The 12,818-nt window shown below is 42.7% G+C and overlaps 1 protein-coding gene across 1 annotated transcript in view; it reads right to left on the reverse strand.

Moving 5' to 3' along the window:
• Window positions 1-12,818, reverse strand: part of DAPP1 (dual adaptor of phosphotyrosine and 3-phosphoinositides 1) — a 58,488-nt gene that overhangs the window by 15,975 nt on the left and 29,695 nt on the right. The window contains exon 4 of the mRNA XM_024736047.1: window positions 6,485-6,615. Within this exon, the coding sequence (XP_024591815.1) occupies window positions 6,485-6,615 (131 nt within the window). The remainder of the gene's footprint in view (window positions 1-6,484; window positions 6,616-12,818) is intronic.

Below are 12,818 nucleotides of genomic sequence, written 5' to 3' on the forward strand. Positions count from 1 at the left end.
AGAAAGTACCGCAAAGACAAAAAGGTCACGTGTGTTTTAACATAATTTGTAACTGAACATCTTCAAGCATAATGGTTGCTGTCTAGAACTAGTTCTTGAGATTTCATTTGGGTGTTGTCCTCCTTATCATCGGCACACATCCAGATGTCTTATACCAGAGCATGTAGCCAACGAGGAAGAGGGAAAGAATAGGGGAGCACTGCGCATGATGAAGGGAAAAGGGTGCTGGAGAAGAATCTTTGCAGGGTCACAGCTCCCAGAACAAACGTAAACGGACTGAGGAGAACAATGAAAGCCCCAGTTACACTGAAACTGAACAGTGGCTCACACGCTGCAAAGAAATGCAAGTGTCTTCTGTCCATACCTTTCATTCAGTGAAGGAAGAAAAGGCCAGGAAAAAATAACATCCTGAGAGATTGCGGCCAAGGTGGAGAATCTTTTTCTTCCATAGAAGGTTGAAATGTAAAAGAAGATTTTTCTATTCTTAATTTAAGAAATTTGTAGAATAACAGTTTAGCCAACTGTGTGACCATAAACATCTCTGGCCCATTCTACCACGAACTTCTTTGGTGATGTAAGGCCAGGATTTAAGTGCCATTTCCGAAGTCTTTAAAATCCTATCCCTGAAGGGAGACCTTCAAGATGGTGAAAAGGTAAGATGTGGAGATCACATTCCTCCCCACAAATACATCAGAAATACATCTACACGTGGAACAACTCCTATGAACGCTGGCAGAAGACCTCATACCTCCCAAAAGGCAAGAAACTCCCCACGTCCCTGGGTAGGGCAAAAGAAAAAAGAATAAACAGAGACAAAAGGATAGGGACGGGACCTGCACCAGTGGGAGGGAGCTGTGAAGGAGGAAAGGTTTCCACACACTAGGAAGCCTCTTCGCGAGCGGAGACTGCGGGTGGTGGGCGGGGGGGAAGCTTCAAAGCCACGGAGGAGAGCGCAGCCACAGGGGTGCGGAGGGCAAAGCAGAGAGATTCCCGCACAGAGGATCAGGGCCGACCAGCACTCACCAACCCGAGAGGTTTGTCTGCTCACCCGCTGGGGCAGGCAGGGCTGGGAGCTGAGGCTCGGGCTTTGGTCGGAGCGCAGGGAGAGGACTGGGGTTGGCGGCGTGAACACAGCCTGCAGGGGTTAGTGCGCCACGGCTAGCCGGGAGGGAGTCCGGGGAAAGGTCTGGAGCTGCCGAAGAGGCAAGAGACCATTGTTTCAGGTGCGCGAGGAGAGGGGATTAAGAGCGCCGCCTAAACAAGCTCCAGAAGCGGGTGCGAGACGCGGCTAAAAGCATGGACCCCAGAGACGGGCATGAGACGCTAAGGCTGCTGCTGCTGCCGCCACCAAGAAGCCTGTGTGCGAGCACAGGTCACTACCCACACCCCCGTTCCGGGGAGCCTGTGCAGCCCATACTGCCAGGGTCCCGGGATCCAGGGACAACTTAGCCGGGAGAACGCAAGGCGCGCCTCAGGCTGGTGCAACGTCACGCCGGCCTCTGCCGCCGCAGGCCCGCCCCGCACTCCGTGCCCCTCCCTGCCCGCAGCCTGAGTGAGCCAGAGCCCCCGAATCAGCGGCTCCTTTAACCCCGTCCTGTCTGAGCGGAAAAACAGACGCCCTCTGCCGACCTAGACGCAGAGGCGGGGCCAAATCCAAAGCTGAGCCCCTGGGAGCTGTGAGAACAAAGAAGAGAAAGGGATATCTCTCCCAGCAGCCTCAGAAGCAGAAGATTAAATCTCCACCATCAACTTGATGTACCCTGCATCAGTGGAATACGTGAATAGACAATGAATCATCCCAAATTGAGGCTGGGGATTTGGGGAGCAAGGATATATATATTTTTTCCTTTTTTCTCTTTTTGTGAGTGTGTATGTGTATGCTTCTGTGTGTGATTTTGTCTGTATAGATTTGCTTTCACCATTTGTCCTAGAGTTCTGTCTGTTTTTTTCTTAGTTTTTTTTTTTTTTTTTGGTATAGTTCTTAGCACTTGTTATCATTGGTGTTATCATTGTTATCATTTTTTTGTTTGGTTGCTCTCTTCTCTCTTTCTTTTTCTTTCTTTTTAATAATTATTTTATATTTTAAATTTATTTTATATTTTATTGTTTTTTCTTTCTCTCTCTCTTTTTCTCACCCCTTTTCTTCTGAGCCATGTGGCTGACAGGGTCTTGGGGCTCCAGCCGGTTGTCAGACCTGTGCCTCTGAGGTGGGAGAGTGGAGTTCAGGACATTGGTCCACCATAGACCTCCCAGGTCCACATAATATCAAACGATGAAAGCTCTCCCAGAGATCTCCATCTCAATGCCAAGACCCAGCTCCACTCAACAACCAGCAAGCTACAGTGCTGGACATCCTATGCCAAACAACTAGCAAGACAGGAACACAACCCCACCCATTAGCAGAGAGGCTGCCTAAAATCATAAAAACATCACAGACACCCCAAAACACACCACCGGACATGGACCTGCCAACCAGAAAGACAAGATCCAGCCTCATCCACCAGAACACAGGCACCAATCCCCTCTACCAGGAAGCCTACACAACCAACTGAACCAACCGTAGCCGCTGGGGGCAGACACCAAAAACAACAGGAGCTACGAACCTGCAGCCTGCAAAAAGTACACGCCAAACACAGTAACTGAAGCAAAATGAGAAGACAGAGGAACACACAGCAGATGAAGGAGAAAGATAAAAACCCACCAAACCAAACAAATGAAGAGGAAATAGGCAGTCTACCTGAAAAAGAATTCAGAGTAATGATAGTAAAGATGATCCAAAATCTTGGAAATAGAATGGAGAAAATATAAGAAATGTTTAACACGGAACTAGAACAACTAAAGAGCAAACAAACAATGATGAACAACACAATAAATGAGATTAAAAATTCTCAAGAAGGACTCAATAGCAGAATAACTGAGGCAGAGGAACGATAAGTGACCTGGAAGATAAAATAGTGGAAATAACTACTGCAGAGAAGAATAAAGAAAAAAGAATGAAAAGAATTGAGGACAGTCTCAGAGACCTCTGGGGCAACATTAAATGCACCAACATTCGAATTATAGGGGTCCCACAAGAAGAAGAGAAAAAGAAAGGGACTGAGAAAATATTTGAAGAGATTATAGTTGAAAACTTCCCTAATATGGGGAAGGAAATAGTCAATCAAGTCTAGGAAGCACAGAGTCCCATACAGGATAAATCTGAGGAGAAACACGCCAAGATACATATTAGTCAAACTATCACAAATTAAATACAAAGAAAAAATATTAAAAGCAGCAAGGGAAAAACAACAAATAACACACAAGGGAATCCCCATAAGGTTAACAGCTTGATCTTTCAGCAGAAACTCTGCAGACCAGAACGGAGTGGCAGGACATATTTAAAGGGATGGAAGGGAAAAACCTAAAACCAATATTACTATACCCAGCAAGGATTTCATTCAAATTCGACAGAGAAATTAAAACCTTTACAGACAAGCAAAAGCTAAGAGAATTCAGCACCACCATACTAGCTTTACAACAAATGCTAAAGGAACTTCTCCCGGCAGGAAACACAAGAGAAGAAAAAAGTCCCACGAAAACAAACCCAAAACAATTAAGAAAATGGTAATAGGAACATACATATCAATAATTACCTTAAATGTAAATGGATTAAATGCTCCAACCAAAAGACATACACTGGCTGAATGGATACAAAAACAAGACCCGTATATATGCTACCTACAAGAGACCCACTTCAGACCAAGGGACTCATATAGACTGAAAGTGAGGGCATGGAAAAAGATATTACATGCAAAGGGAAATCAAAAGAAAGCTGGAGTAGCTATTCTCATAAAGTCACACAAAATAGACTTTAAAATAAAGACTATTAAAAGAGACAAAGAAGGACACTACATAATGATCAAGGGATCAATCCAAGAAGAAGATATAACCATTGTAAATATTTATGCACCCAACATAGGAGTACCTCAGTACTTAAGGCTAATGTTAACAGCCATAAGAGGGGAAATCAACAATAACACAATCATAGTAGGGACTTTAACACCCCACTTTCACCAATGGACAGATCATCCAAAATGAAAATAAATAAGGAAACACAATATATATATGATACATTAAACAAGATGGACTTAATTGATATTTATAGGACATTCCATCCAAAAACAACAGAATACACTTTCTTCTCAAGTGCACATGGAACATTCTCCAGGATACATCAGATTTTGGGTTACAAATCAAACCTTTGTAAATTTAAGAAAATTGAAATCATATCAAGTATCTTTTCCAACCACAATGCTATGAGACTAGATATCAGTTACAGGAAAAAAATATGTAAAAATACAACCACATGGAGGCTAAACAGTACACTGCTTAATAACCAAGAGATCACTGAAGAAATCAAAGAGGAAATCAAAAAATACCTAGAAACAAATGACAATGAAAACGCGAAAACGCAACAACCCAAAACCTATGGGATGCAGCAAGAGCAGTTCTAAGAGGGAAGTTTATAGCAATACAGTCCTACTTCAAGAAACAGGAAACATCTCAAATAAACAATGTAACCTTACACCTAAAGCAATTAGAGAAGCAAGAACAAAAAAACCCCACAGTTAGCAGAAAGAAAGAAATCATAAAGATCAGATCAGAACTAATGAAAAAGAAATGAAGGAAACAACAGCAAAGATCAATAAAACTAAAAGCTGGTTCTTTTAGAAGATAAACAAAATTGATAAACCACTAGCCAGACTCATGAAGAAAAAAAGGGAGAAGACTCAAATCAATAGAATTAGAAATGAAAAAGGAGAAGTAACAACTGACACTGCAGAAACACGAAGGATCAACTGAATAGCCAAAGCAACCCTGAGAAAGAAAAACGGAGCTGCAGGAATCAGGCTCCCTGACTTCAGAGTCTACTACAAGCTACAGTAATCAAGACAGTATGGTAGTGGCACAAAAACAGAAAGATAGATCAATGGAACAGGATAGAAAGCCCAGAGATAAACCCACGCACATATGGTCACCTTATCTTTGATAAAGGAGGCAAGAATATACAATGGAGAAAAGACAGCCTCTTCAATAAGTGGTGCTGGGAAAACTGGATAGCTACATGTAAAAGAATGAAATTAGAACCCTCCCTAACACCATGCACAAAAATAAAGCCAAAAATGGATTAAAGACCCATTGGCTTCCCTTGTGGCGCAGTGGTTGAGAGTCCGCCTGCCGACGCGGGGGACACGGGTTCGTGCCCCGGTCCGGGAAGATCCCACATGCCACGGAGCAGCTGGGCCCGTGAGCCATGGCCGCTGAGCCTGCGCGTCCGGGGCCTGTGCTCCGCAACGGGAGGGGCCACAGCAGTGAGAGGCCCGCGTACCGCAAAAAGAAAAAAAAACAAAAAAACAACCTACAATGAGGTATCACCTCACACCGGTCAGAATGGCCATCATCAAAAAATCTACAAACAGTAAATTCTGGAGAGGGTGTGGAGAAAAGGGAACCCTTTTGCATTGTTGGTGGGAATGTAAATTGATACAGCCACTATGGAGAACAGTATGGAGGTTCCTTAGAAAACTAAAAATAGAACTACCTTACGACCCAGCAATCCCACTACTGGGCATATACCCTGAGAAAACCGTAATTCAAAAAGAGTCATGTACCACAGTGTTCATTGCAGCTCTATTTACTATTAGCCAGGACATGGAAGCAACCTAAGTGTCCATTGACAGATGAATGGATAAAGAAGATGTGGCACATATATACAATGGAATATTACTCAGCCATAAAAGAAACAAAACTGAGTTATTTGTAGTGAGGTGGATGGACTTAGAGTCTGTCATACAGAGTGAAGTAAGTCAGAAAGAGAAAAACAAATAATGTATGCTAACACATATATATGGAGTCTAAAAGAAAATGTGGTTATGAAAACCTAGGGTCAGGACAGGAATAAAGACACAGACGTAGAGAATGGTCTTGAGGGCACGGGGAGGGCGAAGGGTAAGCTGGGACGAAGGGAGAGAGTGGCATGGACATATATACACTACCAAATGTAAAATAGTTAGCTAGTGGGAAGCAGCTGCATTAGCACAGGGAGATCAGTTCGGTGCTTTGTGACCACCTAAAGGGGTGGGATAGGGAAGGTGGGAGACGGTGGGATAGGGTGGGAGGGAGACGTAAGAGGGAGGGGATATGGGGATATATGTATACGTATAGCTGATTCACTTTGTTATAAAGCAGAAACTAACACACCATTGTAAAGCAATTATACTCCGATAAAGATGTTAAAAAAAAAAGTCCTATCACTATCGCATTGTAATTTTTTACAATTTACCCCGGACCGGATGAACTGAGTCATAGGCTTCGAACCTTATGTTCCTTTCCAGCTTTTATATCCCAAGTTAGAACTCTTATGTGAACAAATGTATTTTTAAAAGTGTGTAACTGTTACCGCTTTTAGACAGTGAACCCTGTGGGTAGACTGACGGCCACTTACAGAAGGGGCAGTGGGCACGAGGTCATTTTCCGTTCTTCCCGTCTGCATTGCTGTGTGAACCCGGACGGATTCATAAATGGATGGTTCTTCCACTTTTCTTGGATAGGGATGTTTCAGAACAATCAAAGTGCCTGAATGAAGACAAAAAACCATAAGTAGAATCCCCAGAAATAAGGTCCAAATGCTAACAACCGGATAACTGTGGCTGAATTGTAAAGTCTCTTGTTTTTTTCATGGATTCACTTACTCATTTTCTCAACATGCATCGAGTACGAACTACATGCCAGGCACTTAAGCCAGTCGCTGGAGATACAAAGTGGGATGAGACGATATCTGGCCTCCTCGTGCTGGGACAGAGCTAGCAATGAACATAGTCATTTAACTGAACGGGGTGATGAGACCAACGTTGGCCACGTGAACCAAGCATGCTGGGAGCCTATGTGGTAACTGTGCTTTTTAGGTGGGATGTCACTGGTGGCAGGGTAGAAAAAGTACCACAGAGACAAAAAGATCATGCGTAAGAAGAGCCTTTCTATGGAATGCTTCAGAAACTCTTTCCTAGGGGAGGCAACACCATTCTAGACCTTAAAGCTGTAACTGGAGGTTTTCCAGGTGGGCTTTACAAAAGCCATGCAAACAAAACTAATCAAATACTCTGGGTATAGGAGGATTTATTCCATTGCCCTACTTCTCACTGGTTTCAGAACAACTTGCAACAAATCAGTGGACCTGAAAAATATGAACTCGTAGCATTTTCCGTAGTATCTCCTACCACCCAATACACAGCTGGAGGAAATGAAATCTTTGCTTTTCTTTAGTGAACATGAAGTAAATAGGCTGGGGCTCCTGTGTGATTACCTTCACTTCCATCTGGAGGAGGGGGGTCCCGGCAGAAAAAGGGTCCCCCCAGGCGCCAGGCACTGGGGGCTTGGGCGAGTCATTCAGAGGGCTGAGCGCTTTCAGCTCAACATTGACATTTCCCCCTTCTGCATCCTTCCCTTTCCCCAGTCAATCAGTCAGTCAGAAATTAGAAACTGACTACAAAAAGACTAAGTTAAGGGTTTTCTCCCCTTTGCTATGGATTCTTGCTTTTTAAATTTCACTCAGGTCTTTTATAGGGCAGACCCAGACACTGGGGGAAATGCAAAGAGTTCAGTAATTCATTCAACAGATATTTACTGAGCTCTACTAAGTGCCAGGCACTTGTCTAGGCCCTGGAGATACAGCAACAGATAAAGGAGATGTAGCATCTGCTCTCATGGCAGGGGAGACAGAAAAATATTTGAACAAAAGAATATGTCAAGTGAGAGAATCGTTATGAAAACCCTAACAGATCAATGTAAAGGAACAGAGAGCGAAAAGAGAGGGTTTGGGGAGGGTGGTATTTATATCAGGTCAGGGAAGCCTTCTTTGACAGGGTGACAGAAAGCTCATAGAAAGTATAGACCTTGAATTGCAGTAAGAAAGAGAGAAGGAGGAAAGGAAAATACCTCCTCTGCAGTTAAAAAGCCCTTAATAATAACGATAAACCTACAAACAAAGCAAAACCTTTCTGTGAGGCTTGAGTACATACAATGTACTGACTGCAAAACCAGAGCCATGCCTTCTGATATCTCTCTGTACCCCATTCACCTCAGGAACCCTGGGAACACAGTGAAAAATGGCTCTTGCAGTTATGAGAAGCTCCAGTACTGTTCATGCACATTGTCTGTACTCCCTTTTGTCAATGTGATTCTTTCATGAGAACAGATCCAGTCATATCAGGACAAGGGGCCAGTTACAGGTTTACAGTCATAATGAAAGCAGCAACACCTAAATCAAGAGCAGCCGTTATGCAGGCTCAGGGGCATTGTGGATGCACCTGTGACACGGCAGATGCTTGGTGAATTGGGGGCTGGCTTCTAAGTGACCTACCCCAGAGAAACACCTCCTGGCAGCCACCTAGGCACCATGGAAGGAGCAACCATGGCCACTCAGCACCTGTTGACTTTGGACATTCTATCACAAGCTTCTGTTTCTTCCTCTGACAAGTGAGCATAATTACGCTTTCTTCATGAAGCTGCTTTAAGCGCCAAATAAAGAAGTGTTTGTGAAAGGATTATAACAATGTTCGATGTTGTTATGCTTTGATACAGAGTATTTTTAAATCCTTGAGTGAAATTCCAATGAGTGCCATCTCTGGGAATGTGGATTTTAAAATAAGAAAGATCTAAGTGTAACGATGTGCTAAGAATAAAAATGGCAGTAGCTTAGTAGGCACTGACGACATAGCACTAAGACAAACAGGTGCCTCTTAAACATTTCATCTGACAGTGGAGGAGAGGGGGACGGGAGCTCAGGGCTCAAAGCAGCTCACAAATAAGAAAAAAATGTGAAATCTTGTGCTTCATCTTCAAAGTTGATGCTAAATTATCATCCTTTTCCATATGCTTAATATGAAAATAATATTTTAAATGATACCCAAGAAAGATGCACCTGGTCAATCCTCTGTCCTTTTGCATAGAACCAAGCATACCCCAGGTATATGCCTACCTATACAGGTTTCCTACTGCAGCTGTAACAAATCGTCACAAGCGTAGTGACTTAAAATAACTCAAATTTATTATCCTACAGTTCTGGAGGTCAAAAGTCGGAAATGGGTCTCACTAAAGTGAAAGGATCAGCAGGGCCGCTTTCCTCTTGGAGGCTCTAAGGGACAGTCCATTCCCTTGCCTTTTCTAGCGTCTGGAGGCTGCCTGCATTCCTTGACTGGTGGCCCCATTCCTCCATCTTTAAAGCCAGCAACAGTGGGTCAAGTCCTTCTGATGCTGCTATCTCTCCAGTTCTCCCTCTTCTACCTCCATCTTATAAGGACCCTTGTGATTACAGTGGTTGCTCCTGATTATTCAGGATAATCTCCCCATCTCAAAGTCAGCTAATTAGTAGCCTTAATTCTATCAGCAAACTTAATTCCCTCTTGCCATGTAACGTAACATTCACATTTCCGGGGACGGATGTGAATGCTTTTGGGGGGGTCATTACCCTGCTTACCACGGTATCAGTTTCTGGGAGGTAAGCATAGCCATAGGGGCCCATTGTGCTGCAGTGTAAGGATCTCTGGGCCAGGGCTGCTGCCTGAGCCTCCAGTGCTGTAATCACTTGGTACTGTAAAGCCATTGCCTTTCCAACACGTGCATTTCCAAGCCCTGTGAGTCCCTTCAGAGCAGGTATGGTGCCAAATTTATCTTTGTAGCCCTACCTCCTGATAGAGTTTCTGACGTAGGGAAGGTTTGATGAGTGAATGGATGAATGAATGCCACAGTAATTCACATTTAAGGCAGGGAAGAGTCTGAGATGAACCAGGCTCTTCCAGGTCCATGATTACCCTGGTCTGGGGCAAGGACAGGACAGGACAACAACTCCACATTCGGCTCTCCAAATCTCCATTGTGGGGACCCAAATTCCATTTTGAAACTTCCTCTGAAGTTTAACCAATGAAGAGCTAAGCTAAGGTAAATGCTATGAGTCAACCAGGAAAGCAGAATTGACCATAGATATATATTAACTACTAAGACCATGAATGAGGCTAGATTGAATGGTGGAATGAAGAAAATGACAAACTACTTATAAAATGATAACTCCAGGACTTCCCTGGTGGTCCAGTGGTTAAGACTCTGCGCTTCCAATGCAGGGGACATGGGCTCGATCCCAGGGCGGGGAAGTTTTGCATGCCACATGGTGCAGCCAAAAATAGATAAATAAATGAATAAAATAACTTCACTGATAAAAATATGGCCTCTTGAGAAACAGGTCTCCTTAGCCAACTATTCTGCCCAAGGAAGGGCCAATATATGGACTTCTTGGCATGGCTGCTAGCCTCACAATGATTTCCCCTTTTGTAGAAATCGTTCCATCCCCTCACACAGAAGTAGACCCCAAAGACCCTGGCCCTCCTCCACAAACACCTAACCTGGACACACTCATTGGACCAACCCAGGGATCTGCTTAGTCACTTCTCTGGGAAAAAGGTCCACTAACTTCAGTTTCTGAGTTCATGAAGAAGACTTGTTTCCTGCCTTTGACATGAAAGCTGGTTTCAGAAACTCTCAGTGGAGGCACGTTTTTGAGATGATCAGAGCTGGAGGAAGACAGGCATTTCAATTTGCTGAAAGCTACAGAGTTGCCATGATCGCTGGGCTGATTACTTACTGTCTCTCGTGGTTTAGCTTGCCCTTAAATTCTGAGCGGATATATGAATATCCTTCCAAAAAATTCCACTTTTCTCCCTGTATCCTTCTTTTCCTTTTTTTTTTTTAAATTCAGCTAGCCAGGGTTACTTTCTGTCATTTGCAGTCAAATGAAACTTATCTAATGTTGCCACCACAGACTCATTATATAAGTTCCACCCAAGGTTCAAGACAGCATGTTGGCTCCATAAGAGAGAACTCTGGGTTAGTGATGTTCAGACAAAATTAACCCCAGGACTTGGTTTGAAGATTCAGATAAAAGGCAACAGGAGACAAGGGTTGGTAGAGGGAGAAGAGACACAGATCTGCAACCACAGGTTGGAATGCTCGCTGTAAGTTTCACTTCAGTTTCTAAACTACATGAAGGAGGAGAATGCTGTTTCCTGCCTTTGACATGAAACCTGGTATCAGAAATGCTTGGCGGAGGTATATTTTTGAAGTGATCACAGCAGGATCGAGGCACGTATTTAAATTTGCTTTGGCTGAACTGTAACTTATAGGACACCTACTCAGTGTGTAATACTATGAGATTGCATTGAAGGACTCCTTATCTTGTATCCCAGCAGGAATTCAGAAAAAGAGTAAGGGCAGTCTCAAGCCTTAGGCGTTGGTTTGATATCTAAAATAGAGAGTAGGGCAGAGCACATATATATAAAACTCAGCCAGGTTGCCCACCTAGACTGTAAGATGTTTGAGGGCAAGGATGATACCTGTTTCATCACTGTGCAGTCAGTGGCCAGCAATGTCCAGCTCATAGCTGGCACTCAATACGTATTTGTTAATTATGAATTAAACTAAAGTAAGATTATATCCATCCATGTTTTATTATTGCCCTCAGGTTCAGAAAGCAAAGTTTCCAACTGGCGTATGCATGGTGGGTTCATCTATCTCCTCCCACCAATGGGAAGTGACTTTCTAAGGGGGTTTATAAGAATATTTAAGATCTTTCTCTTTGCTACCTTTTCTGCAAATAAACTTGAACTCATCAAAAAAGGGGGCTAGTAAAACCACATTCATTTATAGATGAAAGGGTTTTAATATTGGTTTTAATATTAAAAATATTAAGAGAAGAGAAATATACTGAAGTAGGAAAAGCAGACCAGTTAGCCAGAGAAAAAGAAGAGTCTGTTAAACATGCAAGTCAAATCAGGTCACTTTTTTTGGAGTACTTGATTCTACCTTTCAGATGAATGCACTATGGAACTGGCTTAAAATCTGAAGAGGACATTACCAAGATTTGATAAACACTAATCCAATTGCCCCTAAAGCAACTCTTCATGATATGCCAAAGAATATACAGCTCTCGCATATAATTATTGGAATGAATTACCATAAAAGGGCTTCATTAAATAACAGTAATAATGAGTAAGTATTTATGCCATGCTAAGAATGATTCTAAATATCTTACATGCCTAATCTCATTCAATCTTCACAGAAAGTCATTAAGATATCAACTATTACCATCAGCTCAGTTTTATAAGATGATGAAACTGAAGCTCAGAGAGGTCACATAACTTGCCCGAGGACACACAGTTAGCTGATACATGGCAAAGGCTGGAGTTAGAACTGGGAGTTCACATATTTACTCATTATACCATACATTTTTCTCAGCCTTGGTGATAATGACCACCATGGAAACTCTCTACGGCATGTGAAATGTTGTTCTTGGCTATTGTGGGCCAGAGATCACATGTACAAATCAAAATTCGAAGAAGTGGATTCTTTAAGAGGCAGCTTGAGGAAAGAAGAGGAGAGTTTTTGCTTCAACATTTCTCACCAGTCCTCAGTTTCTTCATTTGTAAAGGAGAAATGAAATGGTCTCTGAGCTCCCTTCCAAATCCAACATTCTGTAAATCTAGCTAAAAGCACAGGCCCAACTGAAGGGCAAGAAATATTAGGATGCTTAGTAACAAAATGTTTATCCTGTTTCGGCAAATGTACAATATTCACTTGATATACTTTAGTCCTGATGTCATTTTATTTTTGCCTCTCATTTTTCTTTTCCTCCACCTTCTTTTCAAACTTTAAATTTTATTTTACTTTACTGTAATTATGTAGGCTATTTTATATCCTTTCTGGAGAGGCATGAATGAGATGGGGCTAAGTAT

Source organism: Neophocaena asiaeorientalis, unplaced genomic scaffold (assembly GCF_003031525.2).
Source record: "Neophocaena asiaeorientalis asiaeorientalis breed wild unplaced genomic scaffold, Neophocaena_asiaeorientalis_V1.1 scaffold7, whole genome shotgun sequence".
Classification (NCBI taxonomy): Eukaryota; Metazoa; Chordata; class Mammalia; order Artiodactyla; family Phocoenidae; genus Neophocaena; species Neophocaena asiaeorientalis.